We start from the raw sequence: 25615 nt of genomic DNA on the forward strand, positions 1-25615 counted from the left end.
AACTTTATTTGTTTGAGGGAATTGAGTATATAATGAGTAATATAAGTGTTTTGTGTCAGTGTGTTACTGTTTCTTCTTTGTGTGTGTCTATTGTGTGTTGTGTTTGTTATTGTTAAATAGTGATGCCAAGCCCATGAATGGACAGCTTTATATAATGTGACATGACATGGAGAGACTCTTCTGATGGTGACTCACACATTTTACAAGTTAACCTCGAGTTCAGTCGCTTAGATCCAAACATATGAGCTGTAGTGTGTGTAGTTGGAGCCACAGGGCCTTTGTTTTCAGGATTATGAGCTGTTGGACTAATGGGCTTTTAGTCCAATGGGACATGTTTCTAACTAGTGGGAATAATGGGTGAGCGCAGAGGAGACGTCATTGAAATGGAACCCGGGAGAGCGATTAGTGGAACCAGAGCCACGCATGTCTCTCACTCTGTAATGATTTTGTGTGATCTCAGGAGTATGAGTGTGTGAGAGCGTGTGTGTGTGTGTGTGTGTGTGTGTGTGTGTGTGTGTGTGTGTGTGTGCAGCGTTTGCCTTTGATGCCAGTTGCTCTGACACACTTATGGATCACACATGGACGACCTGTCTGATGTGATGTCAGGGTCCGATTTGCATTAAAGAGACCCAACATGAAAATCAATAGTTTTGTCTTTTTCCGTCCTTGCATCATCGTCTTCTTCCCCCTCTGTCTTATTCATGAGCGAACCTTTCTTTCTAGAGGCTCAATGGGGGGGAAAGTATTATAGTAGTATTTCTTAAGAGCAAATGTACTTTGTTTACATTCCACCTCACAGACTTTCACCTCCTCATCCTCTGCCATCCATCATCCCTCGCTCTCTGTCTCCATTCCTCTCTCTGCCCCTCTGCAGAGGCTAAATCTTCATCGTCTCTTTCCTTCCTCTCCTCCCACGTTTTGTCTCTCCTCCTCATCTTTTACCTCTTCATCGCATGACTTCATCTTCTCACATATGCCCACTTCTTTGCCTTACACTTTCTTTCTTTCTTTCTTTCTTGTCTTTCTCTTACACTCTCAAAATAACTTTGTTGGGAAAACTATCATGTGCTTCTCAATTTGGAGCTCCAGTGAAACAAAATCAAACCAAACAGTCCGACTTCTTCTCTGTTTGTGTGTTTGTTCTCCATAAAAGCATCAACACATTGATAGAAATGTCAGATTTGAGGCAGATCCCAAAGTTAAAGTTATAGTATTGTTTAAAGCCATAGGCAACCATTCAGAGAACTTTCCCTGTATTAACACTGTGTCACCACTAGATGGTAGCAGAGACTAAAGATGGGACAGGCAGCTTTCCAAACAGATTCATTCATTTGTTCAACACTTCTCCTTCTTTGCTTCATCCCTTCTCTCCATACTTTGGTGTCGGTTGCTCCCATCTATCTTTCTTGAGCCTCACGTTTTCTCTCCTGCAGTTTAGAAATCGGTTTGCGACCAATTTATATAAGAGAAACCTTCATCTTTACGTGTTGCTGCTCTGATGAAGACTCAATCTCCTATCTCTCTGTCATGTCACAATATATAATCTTCACTTCAATATCTTGTAATAAGTAAGTGCTTTCTGTGCAGTTATGTATGTGTGTGTGTGTGTGTGTGTGTGTGTGTGTCCTCTTCTCTGGTGTTTATGTATTTTTAATGAGGAAACTTTGCTGTACCGTCATGCAGTTGTGACTGAGCTCTGACATCTCCCCTACGTGTGCGTGTGTGTGTGCGCGTACTTGTGTGTGTGTGTGTGGGTCCTCAGGTGGTGCACGAGGCGTACTCCAGATTCACCGAGGAGTCTCTGATGCAGTCTGTGTGCGACGACAAACCCTCAGAGAGCACAGAGGTCACTATCAAGGTGAGAGCGCTGGACTTTTACTTTTACTTCTGTTATTTGTTTCCAGAATGGAAATCAGGTTCAGAGTATAATGAGATAATGGTGATTGAGGTGAATGACCAGTGTGATAAAACAATAAACTGAGTCCTGACTGCGAGCCTGAGCGGTGCTGAGTAATTAAATCCCATTAAGGAAACTCCTGGAGGATGTTAAATCTTCATTACAAGCCTGTGTAGCGTCAGCAGAGTCGTATCTGCACTATAAAACACCAAAGATGATTAACTGAACCGTGCTCCAGGTATATAACTACTTCTCCTATGAAATCAAAGGGCCGTCAACTTCACACGAGCCTCAAACAGCTTGGATCAGATTAGATTCAAACAGGAAGAATGAAACTGAAAGTAGAGGAGTAAAGTTGGGAGTTGATCAAAGTCCAGTGAATGCTTCTAGACAATGGAATCGGCTTTAATTCCTGTTGTTTGGATGTAGGAGTGTGAGTCAGTGATGGCTGGAAGTGGGAGGTAAAAATCTATAAAGATGTTGCGAGGAACATGCAGCATCAATTATTCACATTCCTCTTCTGCCTGACCTCAATTTAATCACTTCCTTTCCTGTCCGTCCTCATTCTCCGTCTCTTTCATTCTGCCAGGGGAAATCCTCTCTCCTCTCCTCTCCTCTCCTCTCCTCTCAGTGTGATGTCACAGTAACATAGCTCCTCCCTCTTTGTCCTCAGGGTCTGGAGGTATCCAAACCTGGTCGCTACCACGCTCTCACCTCAGATAACTTAATGGAGATGAGTGACTCTGGGGTGGAGTTCACCATGTCCGGCCTCCCGTTGGACAGCGACACAGACGGCGGGATGACTTACGCCTCCCACAAGCCCCTCCTTAACGCCGTTTCCCCCACAGCCGTCACTGAAGGGATGCAGCCCGAAAGTCCGGATGCCACCATGATCCCTGACGGTGACCTCAGTGCCTGCCAAACCCCCGACTCCGTCATGAGCGTCAGCCCGGCTTCTAATCCGCCCTCGTTCGCTGCCGCAACCCTTGACGGCAGCCTGCTCGGCGCTGCGTCACCGATGGCGGCGGCGGCGGTGGCCTCTTTGGGCACGGTTGATTCTGCAAAGACACTGGAGGGAGGGGCTGACAGTGGAGACGCTGGACAGAAGGAAGGAGCCACTCAGAGCACCTGAGAGGACGCACAGCGTGTTCTTTTTAGTTTGTCTCCCCTTAGGACACCAGATGACACCCACACCCACCTGACTCACCTCCTAGTCCCTGATCACCACAGTAACAACTACAGGGACAACACAGAAGAAGAAGCTTCATCCTTTGACCCGGTCAGTGTAGCCTAGAAAACAAAGTTGCACCAGATGCACCCATGATGATTCCAAGCACTCTCACTGGAACATCTAATTAAAAAGTAACTATATCAAAAGAAGAAGGACACAATAATGATGTTCATATGGAACAAGCATGCATTTAAACACAACATTACAGTAGAAGTTGTAGTTGTAATCTTCCCCTCTTGACTTCATCTAAACGCTGACGTCATCACTTGAGTGCATGCAGGCTTCAGCAGGCCAAAGACACAAAGACTCAAACGGACATTATGTTGAAGTTATGATGTGGAAATGAGAGCTAAATGATTTTCTGTCCCCGTGAAGAGGTTTTCAAAAAGAATCCACATTATGATGGACGGAGTTACGATGATCCAAGTAACGAGACGTCACCTCTGTGTCCTAGCTCCCCACAACAAAAGAGAGAAGAAGAAGAAGCGACTCTACTTTTGAGTCAAATCGGCTCTGACAGAAGCCCCCTCTCCCCCCCGCCCCTTCACCCCCCTGACCCCTCCCCCTTGCTCTCACAGCATTAGACAAACACTGCAATGATTGCGTTTCATTCCACCCACACATAGAGTCTATTATTAACAGTACAAGCTTGTCAGAATGCTTCTCCGCCTCTTGGACAGAAGTGCTCGCCTCAGCATTCCTTCACTGCGCTCCATGAGGGGGTAAAGCAACGGATCTGCGCTCTGAAAAAAACCCTCCAAACTGAAACAAGTCCAGTAGATTGAATGTCACCGCGCTATGCAAGAAGTGCTGGTGGTTGTTGTTTCTTTCCCCCCCCTCATACATTTAGTGTCAAATCTCTGCCACTGTTAATGGCGTCGTCTGAAGAAACCTATATGTCCGCCTCATCCCGCCGTGATGATGAATGTCATGGAGCACACACAGATGAACAACAACAGCAGCTCGGAGTAGAAGCCCAGTGGAGCTGTCACCGGTCCCTGTCAGAGTTTGGATTCCAGGTTCTTTTGGGACATTGCTCAAGGACGTAATTGGATTCTGGGTCTTTTCGCAGATGGACCCAATCAGGGACATCAAGAGTGAGGAATGGCCACAGAAGAGCGAGGACAGAGATGGAACAGCGTCCTATTTGGGATGCAGATAAATGACTTGCATGATTTAATGCCTACTATTCTCATTTGGACTCCCATCCCATCTATCAGGGCCCCTGATTATTGCAGGCTGGTCATTTGCGAAATGAAGTGACTGGAAAAAGAAAGACGCCGCCGGATCAATCTGCGATAACAACGCAGCCTACAGCGTCAACAGAGTGAGACTGAAGAACGGGGATGGAGGAGGAGGAGGAGGAGGAGGGAGGTTTTATACACAACAACCAACATTATTAGACGGTCGGTGCACGGAGACTTGATTCCATTCAGCCCACAAAAAAAGGAAATGAAAAAAAGCCACTCTCAGCAGAAGAACGTGAGTTAATAACCACGGTTAAATGAATCTGAATACCTGCTCCGGCTCCGGCTCCAGCTCCTCATGTTGGCACTTAATTGCTGCCGACGCGCTTTGAATCCAAACCCAACAACAATCCCATCGTATTAATTCAGTTGCTAATACAAAGGGAAAGTGTTCCAGAAAGTCTCTGCTTCCCTCAGCATCCACTTCACCTCAGAAACAGAGGAAGGTCACATGTTTACAGACACGCCAGTCAAACGCTTTAATCTACTCTCTTGTTAGGTTAGACTGTGTGTTGATTGTAAGGGCATTCTAACTCCTAATATCTAATAGTTATGATATATTACATTTGTGTTTGCTGTGTTGGTGTTTGAAGGACGCAGGGGAACGTTTAATTAGGTTAGGAACAAGTGAAGATGAATTTGGTGGGAAAGAAAGAAAGAAAGAAGAAGAAGAAGATGAGTGTAGGAATGTGGAACTACGGAGGAGAAAGTGGAACGACTTTCTTTATTCATTAGTGTTTGTCTTTCAAATGACTCCATTTGCAAAACAGAGCTCCTGGCAAGTCAGCGGTGCCGCATTTAATTATACCCAGTACAACAATAAACACAAGTTGTGGGAGAAGAAAGGGAAAGAAAGGAGACACGCCCGTGATGGACGACGGAAGTTAAGGTGAAAGAGTGCAAATTGATTCAAACAGATTAAATTGAATGCCTGGATTTGTTTCCTATAGACGAGAGGTCCCGCAGTCCTGAGAGCCGCTTTGTTGCTTTCGCTTTGCACCCAAGAGCTTTGTGTACACGTTTGAAAAGACGAGATCAGGACAGGAAACCGTCTCTCCCTCTCACGGCCAAAGAGCCCGTAATGCTCGCTAAACACGGGCATTGTTCCATTACAGAGTGCACACACTTAGAGTGCTTATAAGCCTTTAGGGAGTGAGATCTGTAACTCTGGCACTATTCATCACAGTCAACACAAACCACATTAATATTTACGACTCATCATAGCAGTGTTCTCCTGTCCCAAGGATCTCATTTAGGCAGCGCCGTTATCGACGGCTATTAGCAGTGTGTCATAGTGGAAGTCTATGAAATCGACAATTTATACCTCCCAGGGTTATTAAAAGCAGTGAAGACGGACACGGGAGGTTTGGGTGTCTGGGAGAAGAAAAAAAGCACAAATGTTTGACTTGTCAGCTTCTTGAAACAAGGAAACAAGGAAGCAAGGGAAAGCTCAGAAGGAGTGAAGATGAGGAGCAGCTATTGTAAATACATTCATCCATGTGGCAACAAAAAAAAAAGACTAGGTTAGCTAGTTCCCCTCTTATTCAGGGAAATGTAGTTTGGATTTATTACTGCAGAGGCAAAATGGTGAATATAATCATTATGAGTGTGTGAAATGACCCTACTTACATGTCAGTGAGTTATTGATCTGGATCGTACCACAGCAGGACGAGGCAGTGTGTGATGAACACAGAATTGACTCAGTGTGTGACGTAAATGTCACTTATCAGGTTGATTTACAAAACGACTGTAATAGTGAGTGATGACTAACCACCGCTGGGTTAATAACAAATTGACTGCGGAAGCTTTTTCAGTTGAATCCTAAGCAATATGAACGATACGGCACTGAAACTAAGTCACTAAGACACCCCAGGACTCAGACACAGCACATCAGAACTCATCACCCTCACTGTTAGTCGTCCTTTTCTCACTGATGTAAATATAAAAATATATGATCTGCATGTGTGTGGAGTGAAAATACTAATATTTCTTACTGCAAGGTTTATGCAAGATTTTATACCGATATCCAAAACGCTGAGTCGATCCTTTAAATGACGATATGCAGAGTAGATAGAGAGTGAGCGAGCATGTAGAGGTGGAGATGGACCCTCTGCTGGTCCACATGTTTGCTTCAGCAGGGTGGGAGTGTCTGCAGTGGCTTTTAGGGGGCAATGTTGCAGCTGCGTACATCAGTGGAGAAAACATGATCATCAGCATAAAGTGATATGCAAAAAAAAAACAACCTGAAAGCTGGAAAAGTTCAGGCAAACAGATGTTCTGCTGTACAGAGGGATCGCTTCGTATGACAACAGTCCAGCGGTAAGCTAAACTCAAGTAGACATGTTGTTAATATGTCCTACAAAAATCAGGCAAGCCATGCAACAACACCTCAGCTTGACTGATAAGAGCTCTGCAACTACATGCTTCCAACCTGTTCAGATACTCACAGCTGATGTTGGCTCAAGGAAAGGATTCCACCGTCTTTCATTCAACCCTTCAGTCTGATGTTTGCCGTCAGAGTGGTGTTCACAAAGCCTTTCAGAGTATAAGAGCTGATCCATGAAGAGATGTATGCCTACATACTCCAGATAGAGTTTGCTTAGACTTGTGATCAGAAACTACATTTATTTGAGAACAAAAGAGGTCAACAAAGTTTCAAAGCCACTAAATTTAAATTGTCCTATGTGACTTGGTTTAGTCCGACCTTCTTCCTACCTTGAAGCTCAACTTTCAAACCCAGAAGTGGTTGAATGTGATTTCTTTGCGCTTTCTCAGCAGCACTTCTTCTCTTTGAGCAACATTATTAATACGTTGTTCCCTGTTTGCTTCAATGATTTGCCTTTGAAAATCATTGATCATTGAAAACCCATGATAGACCCCAGACCCCTAAATGTTTTTATATGGGGGCAAAACGTAACAATATTCCTAATATCATTCTTCAAAACGGGTCTTAAACACAGCACCCATCAGCAGCTCTGTGCTCTGATGGGATGTTGCATTGCCGATGTGTGTACATGTACATATGTTATTCCTAATTGGATGCGCTGAAAATTTACAAATCAGTAAACATGCTTGAATAAATTTTATCCTCATACCTTTTTGTAGCAAAAAGATCAAACAATCACATTTTGCTATTAATGTGCTTATGATATTGTAGCCTTTATCTGCTGTCCTAGTGTGAAGTTACTGCAGCATGCTGACCTGTAGATTGCTTGTGGGACAGCAGCCGTGATGATGATAGCTAATAATAATAATACTTATATGAATTGCACTTGCTGTAGAGCCGACCTCTGGAGTCCATCCTGATCTTAGGATTTCCCCTGCATGTTGATGAGTTAGTGGATCACATTGGCTATTAGATCACTTTTCACCTTTGGCATTCAGGGTTGTTGAATATGATGAACACCATCATCAGATCAACATCATTCATCACTGCAAATATGAAATCTGCTTATTTGAGTGATACTTATGTACTTGTTTTTTGTAGTGACCCCTTTCAGTATTTTCTCCCCCCAAAAGGTCAAAGGTTACCGGCCTGTATGGAAACAATCTCTCAAACAATCTTATCGTTCATGTAGTTACATTTAAGGCCGCATTTGATATAATGGCATAACATGCACAAGCTCATTCTAACCAAAGAAGTTAAAGACATTTCCATACTGATGTACATGTTCTGAGGTTTGTGCTCTATTTGCACCAGGCCTCTTGATCCTCCAGATTTGTTTCATTTGCCCCTTTTCTCATGCAAATCTGTCCATAGGAGTGAAATGTTTAGGGGAAATCTAGAGTCAGGATGGCTCCTGAGGCCAAGTTAGACCCTGTTGGTTGTTATTAATCCTCATGATGCAGTCAGGAGAGGTATTATCATCATCGATGTTTCTGTGGCTGTCGCTTCCCCACTTACATTTTCTGTGCCACATTGTCTATTTTACATAATAGAATAATTTCAATTCTGTTTTTGTTAGAATAATGCTAATGTAGATACAAAAGGTGATAATGTCAGTTGTGGTTTTGAGCTCTTTTTTTGGGATTCACAGTTAAAGAACAGTTTGTTTGGAGTTAAAGGTTCCTCTCAGTTGCCCATTGGACACCAGTGATGGCGATGGGTCTCCTCCTTTCTGTCCACTGCATTTCCACTTATAGCTTAAAGAAATTAATCTAAAGAATGCATGACAACATCAAAATACACATTTGTTTGTTCAACCTTTATAAACACTGAGACTGTGCCAGTGTGGTGCTTTTACTTACAATATCACAATGGAAAATGGAAGGACCCGTCTCTAGAGAATATGCTGACTAGCTGTATGGTATCAATCACTTGTCTGTAAATTGCTCCTTCTCACTCTTTCTCACAAAAAAAAAGCTGAGATGTATATTCATATTTCAGTGGTTCTCAAACTTTCTGAACCAAGCACCACATCTGTACAAACCAAGCCACCTGGGCACCACCACAACAACACGCCATCAATTCTAAGACGCTGACCAAGAGCAGTATTTCACAGTACGAGCATGAAAAGTTACAAACTCCCACATAGAACCTAAATGTGCACACAGGGCTATTTGTTCTAAAACAAAGACAATAACAACAAAACTATTTGTGAATCCTTTGCAGCAGATTTAACGTGTTGTGATTTGCCACCAGGGGGCGCTTTAACTATCACTGGTGGTTCACACACCCCAGTTTGAGAACCACTGTCCTATTTGTTCTCTATGAGCTCATGTGTTTCCATTGCTTATGCACGATGCAATGCAGTCATCAATTTTCTGCTTTATTGAGTTTCCTGCTACAACTAATAACTGTCGCCAGTGTACAATACAATATTATGCACTATGTGGGGATAAATGGTAACAAGTGTGTCTTGTCTCAGGTTAATTATATACTTTATATTAAGAGTGTGTACGTAATTAATCCTCTTGAGGAATTCCATTTCAATTCAGCTTTGTTGTCATTACTCCAAACACATTGACAGCAAAGAACAAACCATGTAAACACAAACACATTCTTCAGCATCACATTTATGTTGTTGCTAATAAAATTATATGATGCAAGGAGACATGATGTCATCGATATTTTGTTAGTTATAGGACAAATGCTGTGGGGCACTCGGGTCTGATTTGCATGCAAGTCTGATGTTGCTTTCATTCTCTCAGCAATCACATGAATGTCTCACACACACATTCTTTCATTTTCTAAAGCCTGGTAATCATTGATTTTTATGATACTTCACTGTACCGCCATGAACAAGCAACCACGTGCCCTTTGCTTGAAAAATTAATCAGTGACTGTTCATATACTCTTCATGCACAGACTTCTGTAAAGCTTCTTTTTTTCTGTAATGAATGAATGAATAATTCTAATTAAATGAATTTTCAACAGAGAGAGAATCAAAAAGTTTCCTTCACTGCTTATGTTGTGTGAATATTGAAAAGTAATATCTGTGGGTTTATATGTATGCTTGTCCTCATGCTTCTTCCTCTCAGCTATGCATTAGTGGTCGCTGCATGACTGATGTGTTCCTGTACATCAACTCCGATATCGTGCCGTCCACCTGCCTTAAATCGGTTGGAACCAACAAACCCTTAATCCTGATCCAGACCAAACTGCCAATATGGGATAGGTGTGCCTGATTCTTCATTTAGATTTGAAGACATTTACAAAAATACCAAAATCACAGTATCTTGCAACATCTCTGAAAATATGAACCAACAAATCTAAAAATGCACTTAGATTAGACAAAGAAATTCCTAATAGGACTGCTACGTTCTCTTTGTTCCATTTTGTGTATTTTCAGGAGGAATTCATACATATTCCTATATTAAACTTATACTTGTACTTTTATGTGTGTGTCTATAGGTCACATTTACGTAAGACGGCCTGTAGTTATTCTTGTGTGAGTGTATATAGGTCATATATACGTTAGACGGCCTGTAGTTCTTGTTGAACCTGAATCTAAATGGCAGCTCTTCATCCCCGCCTGTATCTGCAGCTTGGCCCCGCCCCCGTCTCGCAGAAGGCGCCCTGGCCCTCAGCCAATCGGGGAGGAGCCGGATGTGACGTACCTTCCAGCGCTAGGAAGCCCAGGGACTGGCGCGCCAAATTTCAAAGGACTTCCTCTTGACGGAAAGAGGGCGAATCTGCCGCACCGACGGGCAAACAACGGCGAGATATTACCACTTAAAACACGGTAACTACTCAAATATGAGGATATAAACACGCCGGCTGGACACGCGAGCGTCTTCGGAGCGTTTCCGGGGGAGAAATTGACGTGAACTCGGCGTGAAAGTGTGTCATTGTAAGTGAAGCAGCTTTTGACTTTCATTCTGCCAGACACGGAACAGACGTCAGCTAGCTTAATCCCGACTCTGTCTGCAGGAGATAACGAACACAACTCTGCTGTATTAACGTCAAACTTTATTATGAACCACAACAAAGCAAGTTTATAGTTTAATCCGCATTTTGCAACAGTTTGTGGAGAGCTATTGTGCAGAAAAAAGTGTGTTTTCCTGTCAGGCGGACCATTTGTGCCTCTGCTTATTGTTTGTGGCTTTGTGCGTGAACGCGATTGAACCCACGAGTTGCCGGTGGGCCTTTGAGCAAAGCGTCCGCGACGTGCTGTGAATACTGCCGCAAAGGGTTTTTGGATTAAAATAATATTGTCAACATTTAGTGTAGTGAGGTAATTTAGCGTCTCAGTCTGACAGCAGAGCGAGTCTTTGTCTTTGACTCCATCGATGTAATAAAACGTCAAAAAATGTTTTTATTCTTTGTTATTTGTGTGGATTTTCAAGTAAATCATTTTTGTGGAGCCTAAACGTCCATGTCGTCCCGCCTGGCACAGCAATAAAGCGTCATTTGTGTGTTTTCGATGGATTTCTCTTTCAGATCAGACAGACCACAGCTGTTCCGACCTGTCAGGATGATGTCATCACAAACACGCTGAGCTGAAGTATTCAACGAGCTCCCCATCACAGCTGTCACATTAACTCAAGTCTTTATACTCTTATTTATATTTTTTTCTTTTTGCAAATTACACCCCTCACACACACACACACACAGGATGTACACACACTCATTATGTCTTCTCATCCTATCATAATAACACAGCAGCTGTCCATGCTGATGTAAACACTCAGAACATTCAGGCTCATGGTCTCACACACTTTCAGCTCAGAGTCTGCTTCCATCATGGATCTCAGCCTGTAAGGTGGATTCATTGCTCTGGCATCTGATTGGTCACCTAAGCTGTCAGTCATGCTGTCCGGGGTCCAGCCGTGCTTCCAGCTCCTCCGGATAGGCTCGTCCGCCGGCGACTCCGAGGCGGAGCGAGACCTGTACACCTTCCGGCCGGCGCAGAGCCTCTCCGTGTTCCGCCTGGGCCGGGCGTCGGAGCTTTGTGACGTCACGCTGGACTCCACGTCGGTGTCACGCATCCACGCAGAGCTACATGTGGAGAAGGAGGGCGAGGAGCAGGAGGAGGGCTGGAGCGTCCACCTCAAGGACAGGAGCAGCCACGGTGAGGGGGCACACACACACCACACCCACACACACAGTTTGTTCGACTGAAGTGCAGATATTAGTGGTTTTCAAATGATAAATCCAGTAATTAGGTCATCAATATCCACATAATCTGAAGTTTGGAGTTTCCAAGTATGAACATCATCGTTTCTAAGACTCCCTGTTCTCCACTGTGAGGACATTTTGCTCTGTTTTGGTTTCTTTGAGCGTTTGAGTTTCAGGTCAAACACCATGACTCACATCCATTATTGAAACTTGTAAGAAAAACATAAAGAATGCAAAAATTCAACACGACTCCGCACACACACACACACACACACACACACCCACACACACACACACCCACACACACACAAGGCCGCCTTCTGCTGGTTTCCTGACATGAAGCCAACACCTGCAGCCTGCAGCAGTTGAGCCACACACTCGTTACCAAACACAGCTGTGCACTGCAGCGGCGTCCTCCAGTTTAATCATCGGGGGATAAAATAGATGAGCGTTCCTCTGGAGTAATGACCTCGTGCCTGAGGACGCCAACTCCACGCTCCTGATCAGATGGGGGCGATGATCTATTGATCTAGATTCAGGCGTGGCAACACGTGGTTAATGTAAAGAAATCTACTCCTTTGATTAACCAAAGCAAGCAGACGCTGATAAGATCATCAATCATGAGGCGTCTTCAGGTTGAGCCCAACGAAGCTCAGCTCATCCTCCAGAAGATGGCCGTCTGTGGTAAACAGTGATAAATGAACAGGTTACTTGGTCAAAGCCACTTTTTGAATCCTACCCAGCCCCCAAAGTGTGTGATATGAGCAGAGAGCAAGGAAGCAACGTGATAAACGGAGTAAAGGGAGCGGATCATTCATAATTCAGAGGTAATAACAGAGGAGCGGCCTGCTGAACCTCATAGGGAATAAGAATCCTGCTTCTGTCTCCACACAAACCAGGACGCCACAGTTCAGGTGAAGGAGATTAAAAAGTACGAGTTTAGCTGTTTGGGGAGATGGTGTGTGTCTGTGTGTGTGTGTGTGTGTGTGTGTGTGGCTCCCCCCTCCTCGTTTTTCTTCTAATTTCACAGGCTGTTTCACACATTTTTCATTTTTGCCATTAAAGTTGGATCTTAACATTCGCCGCAGCGTCGCTCATTTCGTGCTGCGCCGTCATGGCGGTTTGATCACCTCGTAGCCTCCCGGCTCCGCAATTTTACGTGGTCCCGGCAGCCTGTTTTACATTTCCCATCAATTTTGAAAGCTGCGGCGGCGTTGATAGTCAACAAATGACTTTAATTTGAGCGTCTTCTCACTCGATTTGCTCTTTGTTTTGTCGGAGCTCCGCGCCTTTAAAAAGTTCCGTGGTTGTTTGGCGTCAGAGCGATTGCAGCCTCATTTAAATTAGAGCTCTCATGCGGCTTCAATAGAGTTTGATCAGTGTTTGTGTCGCTTCCATCGCAAACTCGCACAACTGTTGTGGCCAAATGAGATTTGTAGAGGATCTGAGCAGAGCAAACCTCGGTGCCAGCTCCATACCGGGAGCAGCGCCAACTGCTGGCAGCTGCTGGAAACATCCTGCTGTCAGAAACCAACCCCAGCCTCTTCCTCATCCTCCTCCTCTGTCACCAGGCACGTGGGTCAACGACGTCCGCCTGCAGCCCGGCATCCAGTGGGAGCTCTCCGACGGCGACACGCTGACCTTCGGCGACCAGTCGGCCCCGGGCAGCCCCGAGTTCTACTTCCTCTTCCAGAAGGTCAAAGTGCGCCCGCTGGACTTTGACGCCATCACCATCCCCAAGGTGAGCAACACAGAAACACACTCAGACACTCAAACTAACAGAGGAACACATGGTTAATTCGTAGTAGTCCATTATTTAATACCTCCACCAAGGCCCAGCTGTTGTTATATGCAGCTGCATATTCATCCTCATCTGTCAGTCTGACTGCAGGCCCAGATTTTAATCTCCCGGTCCTGGATCGATACCTGGCCCTGGGCTGGGTCCACCATAGCTTGACACACGTGTGAGTCCTGTCACAAAGATCGATGCGTTGGTTTTGTGAGCCCCGTCCTCCGTCTCACCTCGTGGGCCTCGGTGTGTTGTTGTTCTCTCTGTCGGAGGCGATCGACAGAAATTGGAATAATCAATCGTTTTAAATTCAGGTCAAAGCTCCGTGTTCGTGTTTGACTCCACACTCGGCTTTTTCTTTCTCTGTCTCTGGATTTGTTTTGTCCCGGATAAAAGAAGCAGTTTGGAACGTTTCCCCCCCGCATCGCTCGATCAATAAACAAATGTTGCTCCGTGTTGTGTGTTTGTTGTTGATGGAGTCGATGGTTGTGTTGTTTCATCTGTGAGGTTTCACTTCAGAGGGATGAAGGCCGACACACTGCTGCTCCCTTTGTTCTCACACACACACACACACTTGTGTTCCTGTAGGCCGGCACCTTCTCCTCCGACCTGCAGAACCGGATCAGGACCAACCAGGACCGCAAAGTGGCGTCCACGCTGGACCTGTCCAAGCTGTCCATCAACCGCGCCACCGTCATCCTCGACTCCATCGGCAGCCTCAGCAAAATGAGGGGCAGCGCCTGGACCTTCAAGAGGAGCGACAGCCACGAGGGCACCGCCTCCGACCCCGGCTCCTCCTCCTCGCCCCCTCTGGCCGCCGGCTTCTCCTCGCTGCCGCCTCCCTCCACGCCACCGCCGTTCACCTCCGCGACCGCCAAGGCGCAGTCCGGCAAGTCCCTCCAGCCGACCTCCAGGAGCCGGAGGAAGTCGGCCCACACGGTCCTGCTGGAGGACGACAGCTCGGACGAGCCCCGGAGTCGAGCAGGTGAGGAAGACGAGCGCAGAGAGAGGAAGTTCTTCTTCTTCTGGGTATTTAAAGACGTAAACAGGAAACTATTCATTACATAAATCCCTTTTCACTGAAACCAAAACTAATGAAGTAGAAAAAAGCCTTTAATTGAAAGAGAGGCTCAGTTTCACAGTCATCAGGCTGTGTGTGTGTGTGTGTGTGTGTGTGTGTGTGTGTGTGTGTGTGTGTGTGTGTGTGTGTGTGTGTGTGTGTGTGTGTGTGTGTGTGTGTGTGTGTGTGTGTGTGTGTGTGTGTGTGTGTGTGTGTGTGTGTGTGTGTGTGTGTGTGTGTGTGTGTGTGTGTGTGTGTGTGTGTGTACATGTCTTCCTTCTAAGAAAAATCCAGCAAATGCTACTTTTCCATCAATCTCATTTCTGTCCCAGCAGCTGTTTGATTCTCTAACGTTTGTATTCTGGCTCCTTGTGTCGTGTCTCAGCGGCGGGAGGAGCGGTGGTGGAGGACGGGCAGAGATCCCGAGGGAAGAAGAGGCGGCGGCTCTACAAGTCCGAGTCCGACTGCTTCAGCTCGCCCACTGCCGCCCCGCTGCAGAAGAACGCCCACGCTCACACCGACGTCCGGCGCCCCCTGGAGGCCAAACCCTTCCCCGCCGGCATCCGCACCATCGGCAGCTTCCACGGCGCCATGACCAACAGCAGACTCAACCACCACATCCTGCAGGCGTCGTTCGGCAGCCACCCGCCGCACAAGCGGGAGCTGGAGACGCATCACGTCCCCCCGTCCTCGCACGGCGCCGTCCCCCCGGCCTTCTGCCAGTACAAGGCGGCTCACCACGGCTCCTCGGCGGGGCAGAGGGGCAGGCGGAGGGCTCACAGCTCGCCCGTCTTCTCCCCCCTGGTGGTGGGAGGGGAGAGCTACAGCCTGGCCTCGCCCTCCATGAGGGTCTGCACCGAGGAGAGAGGCCGAGTCCAACAGTTCAGCAGATTCCATCATCCAACAAGGTAATGAGAGAGAGAGAGAGAGAGAGTCACACCCTGTATTGCATCATTCTTTAAGTTTTCACACTTGAGACCCAAAGATCCACAAACTAACACAGCCTGACTCTCTCTGTGTTCTGTTCTGGATTTCATCTTCATTTTAAACCTAAGCAGCTTCTCCTCTTCTCTTGTTTCTGTCTCACTCCCTGAAGCTGAAGCTGAGGCGGTTGGCTGTAAAGTCTTTGAATAAACATCATCTCCCTTCACCTAATAACTGAAATAAACCTTCAAACACTGCAGGATTCTTCTGTTCTTATCTGTTCTTCTTCATGTTGAGTCCTGCTGCTCATCTTCTCCCTCCTGTCCTTGCAGCAAGCGTCGGGGCCGACCCAGAAAGCACCCCCTGCCTCCCCGGCCCTCCCTGCCCTCCCCGTCCTCCTCCTCCTCCTCCTCCACCTCCTCGGCCTCCTCCTCCTCCAGCTCCTCCTCCTCCTCTTCCTCCGACGAGGACGCCGACGACGACGAGGAGGAGGAAGAGGGCGCGTCGGGGGCGATGGAGCCGTGCGCCGCCCCGCGCTGCCGGCTGCCCCAGCAGGACACGGTGCAGTGGATCCAGTGCGACGTGTGCGACGCCTGGTTCCACATAGACTGTCTGCACGTGGACCGCAAGAAGCTGCTGAGGGACCCCAACGCCGACTTTCACTGCGGCTGTTGCTGAGCAGGCAGGGGGCGCTATGGAAACCACAACACCCAACCACAGGCCTCAGTCCAGACCCGGGAGTCACAAGCTCACTCTCAATATTGAAGTTTTCTCCTCCTCACAGCTTCATCGTTTCTTTCCTTTGTTCTTTTTAGTTTTCTAACGCCGGCCTTCACAGCTCCACTGCTAATTTCCAGCTCCGCCCTCTTCGCTCTCGCCTCAACGAAGCAGCGGCGCCCCTCAATTGCCACGTAACAGGCACAGGCAGCGCTCGGGAGGAAGCATGGGAAAGTTTCAGGTTCAGTCTATTCAGGGAGATTAAACTTCAGGAGACGTCAGGCGTGGCCGCGTTCTGTCTCCTAGCAGCCACGCTCGCAGAGGAATACGGCCTCCGACGAAACATTTGGCCGGTTGTCAGAATGGACGCGTGAACAGAAAAGCTTTGACATCCAACAGATTTCAGTGCAGCAGCAGCTTCCTGCAGCACACAGGGGGGGAGGGGGGAGGGGGAGGGGGAGGGTTACGTTTCAAGACAATTAAACGGGAGGAAAGATGTCAGCAGGCACCCGTCGCCGCCGCTGATGAGAGGCGCGCCTGGGACGATAATCAGATGTTTCAAGGCTCTTCTGTGGTAGCAGCTGCTGGATCGTGGGGGGGGAAGCATGCGGCGGGACAACGATGATGTCGCTGCTGCTGCCGGCGCTAAAGGACTCACTACTGCTCACTGTGTCGGTGATTTAACTATACAAAGAGGGAGTCCCGTCTCAGAGGTGACTCTAGAAAATGATTTGATGCTCTCCGGACTGCGGTCTTCGTCCTCCTCCTCCTCCGCGTATCTGTGGCTGATTATGGTCTTCCATCGTTTCTCCACGTTGCCACTACTGAACTGTGCCCTCCTGGGCCACATGAGGTCGGTTTGGGGTCGCGCACACACACACATACACACACACATACACACATACACATACACATACACATACACATACACACACACACACACACACACACACACACACACACACACACACACACACACACACACACACACACACACACACACACACACACACACACACACACACACACAGTGGACCAGGTGCTGCTTCAGAGGAGCGTGCAGGAGCGACTGAAGCACCTTTTTATTTACATGTCCGTCTGTCTGTCTGGGTCGTCGGTGCTAATCTAGCTTTGGTGCGTCTCCTCAAAGAAGTTTTCCAGTTGTTTTTAGCAGTTCCCATTCCAGATGTGACTGAGCTCTTCAGATAAAGGGCAGAGCTCCAACAGAAGGCAGCGGTTGTCCTGCATCCTGCCCGTCACACCGTCTGCCAGTTTTTTACCTCAATCATACCACTATGACAGGCCTGTAGGCTCTCTGGGCGTGGGAGGAAAGGAGAGAGAATTGTCGGGGAAACGTGATTCTTGTACATTGATGAAAGAAAAAAATGTGTCAAAATGCCTAAAAATAGAATATATTTTAGCTTTACAAATGTTATTGTGGCCTGGTCGGCTTCACTGAGGCGTGTACAGAGAATCTATACAGCCACTCACCTGCCTGCTACACAACAACAACAACAACAACAAGTCCACTCTACACACGCAAACATGGAGTCGGGATCAGATCAAAGCTGCCACAGAGCCATGTTGGTGCGAAAAACATTGTTGGGCTTTACAATCAGCAAAAGCAATCTGTGTGTGTTCACTTCCTCAGCCTCTGTCAGAAATGATGATGTGTGTGTGTGTTCTGTGAATGTCCAAATCCTATTAATTATGTCAAGGTCTTACTCTGGGTTTTTGCATATAGAGTGTGATGTGCCTGTAGGACCGCCCCCCCCCCCCCGAGTACTGCTATCCATTACTAGCATGATTGGTTACTGTCCATAACCAATAATGCAAAGAATGGCCAACATAATCAAAAGTGGAAGGTGTGTGTGTGTGTGTGTGTGTGTGTGTGTGTGTGTGTGTGTGTGTGTGTGTGTGTGTGTGTGTGTGTGTGTGTGTGTGTGTGTGTGTGTGTGTGTGTGTGTGTGTGTGTGTGTGTGTGTGTGTGTGTGTGTGTGTGTGTGTGTGTGTGTGTGTGTGTGTGTGTGTGTGTGTGTGTGTGTGTTATTCCATGCTTTTATAATAACACGGGGATCTCCAGTAACTTTTATCGGTCAAACAAGACTTTCAGAATGTAACGACAATGGCAGCAGCTGTAAATGAGCACCGTCTCAAAAATACAAGCCGTTTGTTCTCAGGTGTGTCACACCTTTGCGTGAAATGCTTCAACACTGCCGATTTCTGGTGCTCGTCTTCTTTCTGTGTCCGCTGGACTCAGTTTCACTGCACTGATTGTGCTCTGTGTGTGTGTGTGTGTGTCAGTGACTTGAGCCTTAACAGAGGCCAAGTTGCAGTGTTTACTACTACTACTAGTTCTAACTGCTTTAATCCGTCTAAAGGTGAACAGGAAGCAGTACTCATGTCGGGGCCGGCCCTCTGTGCGTGTAAATATACTTCATGAAATCCTCCAGGTGACCGGAAGTCTTACTAAAGCAAGAGAATGTTTGGGTCAAAGGAAAAGGTTTTTGAATGTTCATGAATTTGTCTTGTGTGGAATGAACGAATGAATAAAAACCGACTAACCAATGAGTCCAAGGTCCGTTTCTCTGAACCTAAAGAACCGATCCACAATCAATCAGCATACGCACTTTGGTGACCTCCACCACCTGTTCAACCTTACAAGCAGCCGAAAACATCTGTGAGGGAACAGGAGGCTTTAGAATCAACATCAAACATCTAAAGTATAATAATCTAAGAAAGGTCTGGACATTAAAATAAACCAAATAAACAAGCGAAAAATTGGTAAAGTATCTCCCTCCACACTTAAATGATCATAACTTTGACTTTGTTGCTGTCGGTTATTGGAAACAGAATAAAACCAGTTGTTCTATCAGCATTTGGCGCCAGAGGAATGATGAAAGAAATAAACAATCACAGATTATCTTTACTTCTCTTATCCTGATGGCTGAAGTTTTCTTTTGGGTTTTTTGATGTTTATATTCTTCAAAGACACCCGGCCTGATTTCATTCATTATAGATTTTTCTGCATCAAAGTGGAGATTCAGTGGTTGATTGATGAAACACTGATACGGCAGATTTACATTTGGTTTCCCCTCTGGCTTCTCTCTTCCATCAAAAAGCAACAAAGCAAAGATGGATTTTTTTTGTCAAATGTGTTTTTATTGTTTTGCTTGAGATATTATCAAATATGTACTTCACATCTTCTTTTTTTTTTTTTTTTTTTTTTTTTTAACGTTATAATGGATTCCTCTTATCTTGGCGCCCCATGCATGAAATTAAAGGTTGAGTATTTGTAATGCAGTCACATGGCGGAGCTGATAGACACATGTTGGTGCATGAACGTCTCCATTCCAAACGGAGCCATGTAATGTTTTCCACCATGCAAACTGAAATCCAATTAAGATGCGGTGAAAGCAGCGGCTCCCAGCTTTGTTAGTAGGAGAAGTTTGAAAGGAACAAGCTGTTCAGACGCAAGAACAATGAAAGCGTGACAGAGGAAATGATGCAGCTTCTCCCAAATGAAACGCAGCATTTGAATACTTGAACCACATCCTCTGCAATTTTGATTTAATAGTTTCTTATGAATTTCTGCAGTTTGGACTTTAATGTGAACATATCATCAAAATTTCCACTTTCACGGTGATTCTCTAACTGAGGACTTGAAGCGGAACTAAAAGTAGTGGATTATGTTCCGGCAAGACTCTTTATTCAGACAACAACATGACAATTTAACGCCTTTATGGAGTTATTTTATGTTATGTCGCCTGTATTTGCTTGTTTTTTAAGCTTTTGTTTTAAATTGGTGTCAGATTTGAGCAAGATATGTGAACAGGAAGCATTGTTTAGTCTTGTTTTACTACAGTGTGGTCATTTTCTGAGAGTAGCAATGTTCTTGTTTCCATGTGAGAGTGGGGCAATTGCATTATTGATCTGATTGTCTGGTTTGAGACAGTACTGTCCCACTTGATGGGAACAGCACAAAAAGGGACATATTATTGATGGGGGGTCAAGAATAGACAGTGGTAAAGTGTGTCCTGCTAAATGTGCATTGGACCCTCTGCGTGACATACAGAGAGGGGTTGAAGAGAGGAAATTTGGAGGACGAGGTCATGGTTTAAGTTCAGTAAATGACCTCCTGTGATGGAATTTGAAGGTCAGTCTGTTGTGGAAAACCTTTTGAAGAGTTTCATGGTTTCTCCTAACTTGAGGTTAAAGCAATAGGTCTGAAACTTTTCATGCGATTGCTGATTTTGGTAGCATTAACAGATTAAAGCAAGCTGACAGTGATAGTTTGAGTCTGCAGAACAATCTGAATGATGTCCAAGGTGCTTGTGTACGTTCTGCAGTCGGATGGAGACACGTGGGCTTCCTGTCGCTCCAGAGGAGGTCAGATGTCAAATTCAAGCCGGCGATATATAATGGCTGACATCCTTCTTCCCGTCCTTCCCCCGCACATGCGGCGCTGACAGCTTCCCAAATGAGCGCCCGGCTCCCATAATGCCACATAATACTGAGGGGAAAAACACGCCACCAAATAGCCGTCAAATTGCGTGTTTATGCCGACAATTACAGCAGCTGTCAGCGGAGAGATGCAGTATGGGATCATAAAGATGAGTACCTACACATCACACTGTAACGCTTTATGAAATCAGCCCATATATCACACACACACCGCCTATTGTAACCGGGGGGACCAGAAAACCTATTACACACACACACACACATACGTAGGCCGGCGGCGAGATACGGGGGAGATTATGGAGCTGAGACGCCCTGCTGCCCTGACCTGCCAAGATGGAGGGAGACAATTACGTTTGTCCAAAACTGTTACCATGGCAACGTCTCTCTCATTCTCTCCCTCTCTCGCTCTCTGTTTTCATTTTGAGCAGAGGAAATTGAGCGAGCTACCATTGAGTCAGTACCCTGTCCTGTAATAACAGTCAGCACCTCCTCTCCCTGATGATGCATAGAGTGAGACGGGAGGAGAGGGGAGACGCTGGTTGTACTCATTAGAGACGGCGTGCGTGCGTGTGTGGGGATGTAGAGCAGAGCGGGCACGTCTGTCTTGTCTCAACACTGGTAGAGAGGTCACGGCGAGATGAAAGCAGAGGGCTGCAAAGCGTTACCCAGCAATTCCACCCATCATGCGGGGAGAGAGCTCATTTTTCTAGATCTGCCATCACGCCGCCCTCGCCACCGCCGCCGCCTCACACTCCTTAGAGGTGATTCAGGGCTCTGCTATTACGCTGATGAAAAAGAACTCTCTTCAAATAACTACAGTATTTACCAGGACGTGTTTGAAACCGGCTGTGCATTAAGTTGGATGGAGGCGTGAAGCACCTACTCTACTCTGTGTGCATCAAACTGAGACAGGAGGAGGCGTGAGGAAGCTGAATGCTCCTCTTACACGCCATCCAATCTAAAGGGAAATCCGGGAAATGGGCATCAGACTCTGGATGAGGCTGCATCTTAAAGCGTCTCCTCTATAGTCGCTCTGTGCAGGAGGTTTATGAAGCTACTCTAGCCAGAGTCGTCTTGTAAAAGTTGTACGAGAGCTCAAGAGACTTCCCAGTAAAGTAAACAATGTTGAATAATGAATAGAGAAGTTTAGCGGCTGACAGTTTAATATGCGTTATATGCTGCACTCATGCTGCAGCGGCAGACCTGATATTTCTGTCTATTAGGCCTCATTTACACTCTGTGCTAACTAAGCCTACACACACACCCACACACTGTTGCTAAGCATTGTGAAGGTGTTGCATCACTTTAGAGTTGATGTGTGTTAGAATGGAGCGCTGGGAGCGACGTGGTCAGCTTTCACATGACATTAAAATGTTCTTAGTTTTGGAGGAATAAGGTCATGTAGATACTTCTTCTCCATCGGCTGCAACCTTTTGGATCGCCCGCACAGTTGTCGTAGCTTGGGTGAGGACCCTTCTGGACCCTCCGATCGAGCAAAGCCAGGCGTGGCATCACATGTAGCCACACACTCATTAAGGTTAACGTGAAGAAAAGCGGGCACAACCTACAGCATCAACGATTTCCTCTTAAGCTCCAAACATCCACCACTAGGGGGCAGCGTCGATTGCGTTCCTCCCACTTTCTGAAAAATACAAATACAATTTCTCACTGAAGTCTCAGTTTTTGGTTTGGAAAGAAATTCTGGAAATTCACGATTAAAGCAAACATTTAACATTTCACTCATTTGATTCATGTTTAACATCAAAGGAGTTTAAAACATCTTAGACCAAAACGCCAAACCTTAAGTGAGAACCACAGAGGACTGCTGGTCTACATGTGGGTGTTGTTTCATCAGGGCTCAGCAGGGGGCAGTCTCTGCACAGGACAGTCTAATGGACACACACACACACACACACAGAGGGGCAGGAGAGGGGTGAATACAGATTGCATGGAGCCACTCCCTGTGCATTACACCCAGGATGGAAATAATATGGATAAATAAGTGCATCTGGGAGTGGAGCGTCTTATGCGTCGTTGTGGAGATGTGTGTGTGTATGTGTGTGTGTTTGAGATGGAGTCCAGTCAGCAGTTGTGGTTGCTTGGTGGTCAGAATGATCTTAATGTATTGCAGAGCTCAACTTGCTGAGAGTTCAGCCTCAGCACGACGTTAATGCAGCCGGGGTTCACACAGAAATCACAATGCTTTAGTTTGTTTCTCTCTCTCTCTCCCTCTGTATGTATGTGTGTGTGTGTGTGTGTGTGTGTGTGTGTGTGTGTGTTTGGTGTGTGGTGTGTGGTGTGTGTGTGTGTGTGTGTTTTCCTCTGTGTGTGCGCTTTTTGATCACGGAAAATGGCATCTATTGTACGAATCAAAGGCTTACAAATGTGCGAGTGTGTGTATACGCAGCTGCATTTCTCAGTACTCGGTGTGTGTGTGTTTGTGTGTTTGTGTGTGTGTGTGTGTGATTTCGACACGGGGTGCCTGATTATGCATGCATACGTGTGAACACCACTTAAAAGCAATGAGGCGTGTTTGCGCGAGCGTTGCCTGTAAATGTCTGCAAATGTGGGAGCTGTTTGTAACTGAAGGTGTGTGTGTGTGTGTGGGTGTGTGTGTGTGTGTGTGTGTTTCATATATGTGGATGTGTTATTATTCCAGGCGTATATGTGACAGGCTGAGTTCTAATGGGATCACAGTAGCAGTTGTTGATTCATCCTAAAAGCCTTCCACATTCCAATCTCCCACCTCTCCTTTCCTCCTCTCCTCTTCTCTCCTCCTCTCCTCTCCTCTTACTTCCATCCCCTCTCTCTCGTTCTCCCCCTCAGCTAACAGGAAATGAGACTCTGGTTTATGAGCTTATTTCCACCTGTCCCCAGAATGACCTTTGCTGCTCTCTCTTTCTCTCTCTCTCTCTCCGATAACTCACACACTACAAAAATGCAAAAACCTTCCCACCCAACCCCGACCGCCCCCCCTCACACACACACACACACACTCCAACACACTCCACTTCATTCCTGTACATTGTTTCACCTCGCAAATCACTCTGAATTGGCCGGGGCGGAGGAGAACGGGCCGAGCCTTTCTAAACTTCTTAATAACCTCATTCATCATTTAGCTCTGACTCGGCGTTGGCACCGGCTGCTCCATAAAGTGGCCTCCTTAAAGTGGGTTACTATTTCTGGGGGCCCCCCGAGCTAAGCAGGGGCCCCCAAAAGTGCCGAATTAATTGGTCCTCCATCTCGTGCTACGTGACCCCTGAACGCCTCAGACGCTCGTTGCCGTCGTCGTCGTCGTTGGCAGGCGAGAGCGTCGTTCCAGATTTCCCAACGTCTAGTTTGATTCTGAATTGATTCTAATGGCTGAGGCGATACTGTACATGCAGGGAGGAGGAGGGGGGGAGAGGGGAAAGAGCTGAACTCAAGACGTAAAATCAATACCTCCTCCATTTTACATGCAGCCTTACAAACCTATTAAGGCAGGAGTGTTTTTTTAGCGGGGGAAAGTGGGTCACACATCACGTTCCCTCCTCTTTACACTGATGTGAAAACACAGCGGCTCAACGGAGCGTTCCAAACCTACAGCAGGTTAAGGAGCAGTTTGCTGTTTCTCCAGCGTTTCACATTCACACCTGCATGTCTCTTTGCAGTAACGGCGGCTTCGGCTCTTGTTTCCGAACCGCAGACGTCTCATCGATCGCCCGACCCTGTCACGCCGCACGTCGCCGCCTTTATCTTCTATTAGGAGCGTTTTCAATACAAGTCCTTCAAAGTTGCTAAGAGACGGACAGAACTTCCTTAAGGTGACGTTAGAGAGGTGGGAAGGACAGAAACGTATACAGAAATACAAAATAATGTTGTGATATCAGTAATTGTTGTCTTCTAGGCAATTTTGTAAATCACTGTGGCAGTAAGACGAAGAAGCTCCAACACAATCAGACTTCATTAACACTGAGCCCACACAGCACAAAGTGTGGCTCCGTCTCCGTTTCTGGGTTCTTTTAAGAGTTTCTCTCCTCTCCAAATGAGCCACAGGCTGAGAGAAATGTTATTACACACCACCGCAATATTTTATTAGCTCATCTCATCTTGAATTTAAAGTCACATTCTGCAAAGTAATTAACTAGAGCTGTCAAGTTGAGTGAATTAATAATAACAATATTCTCCGTGTGAGCGATGTGAGCAGATAAGGGGCTGGGAGTCGCCGGGCAGAGACGCCACAACAAAGAGCACATTGATAATTGGATTTCCAGTGTTACACACCGAGATCGTACGGACTGGAGACACTGTCGTTGTGTGTGACTGTACTCAACTAAAACTCTTCCATTCTTTACAAAAAAAATCTCTTCTTTTCTGTTCAGCGAGCAGCACTAAAGAGTGTCAACACGGATGAGGGAGACAGACGCTCGCCTCGGCCCGCTGCTTCAACCGGAAGCTCCAGCAGAGTGGGATTCTCAGGAGACGTCCCGGCGTCGCTCAGCGTATCCCGTGAGTCTCCAACACCACAGGCTCCGAGTTACAAAGGAAGAAAAAAAATAGAATCGTATTTTTTAAGTGCGGAGGGAAACCAGCAAATCAGAAAACCAAAGAAACCCAAGGCGAAGCGTTAAAAAGAGTTAATAATTTAAAAAGGGAAAATCCTCTATTGAATTCTCCTCTGTGGTTATATAACACAACTATATAACACAACAATGTAGGAGGTTCGCTCCGTTTCAAGGACCTGTT

The 25615-nt window shown here is 46.3% G+C and overlaps 1 protein-coding gene across 1 annotated transcript; it reads left to right on the top strand.

Moving 5' to 3' along the window:
* The first annotated feature begins 10501 nt into the window (after positions 1 to 10501).
* Positions 10502 to 16853, top strand: tcf19l (transcription factor 19 (SC1), like). The gene is made up of 6 exons (XM_076139503.1): positions 10502 to 10668; positions 11259 to 11889; positions 13508 to 13677; positions 14314 to 14710; positions 15183 to 15693; positions 16042 to 16853. The coding sequence occupies exons 2-6, from the start codon at positions 11628 to 11630 to the stop codon at positions 16385 to 16387; spliced, it is 1686 nt and encodes a 561-aa protein (XP_075995618.1). The 5' UTR covers positions 10502 to 10668; positions 11259 to 11627; the 3' UTR covers positions 16388 to 16853.
* The last annotated feature ends 8762 nt before the right edge of the window (positions 16854 to 25615 follow it).

Source organism: Genypterus blacodes, unplaced genomic scaffold, assembly GCF_046128005.1.
Source record: "Genypterus blacodes isolate CSIRO-AG114 ecotype Tasmania unplaced genomic scaffold, CSIRO-AGI_Gbla_v1 ptg000438l_1, whole genome shotgun sequence".
NCBI lineage: Eukaryota > Metazoa > Chordata > Actinopteri > Ophidiiformes > Ophidiidae > Genypterus > Genypterus blacodes.

Bases quoted from the DNA above. Each gene is read 5' to 3' on its own strand.
- tcf19l (XM_076139503.1), top strand. From the start codon at position 11,628: ATGCTGTCCGGGGTCCAGCCGTGCTTCCAGCTCCTCCGGATAGGCTCG. The intron at 13,678-14,313 runs GTGAGCAACACA...GTGTTCCTGTAG, and splicing joins ACGCCATCACCATCCCCAAG to GCCGGCACCTTCTCCTCCGA. The intron at 14,711-15,182 runs GTGAGGAAGACG...CGGCGGGAGGAG, and splicing joins CGAGCCCCGGAGTCGAGCAG to CGGTGGTGGAGGACGGGCAG.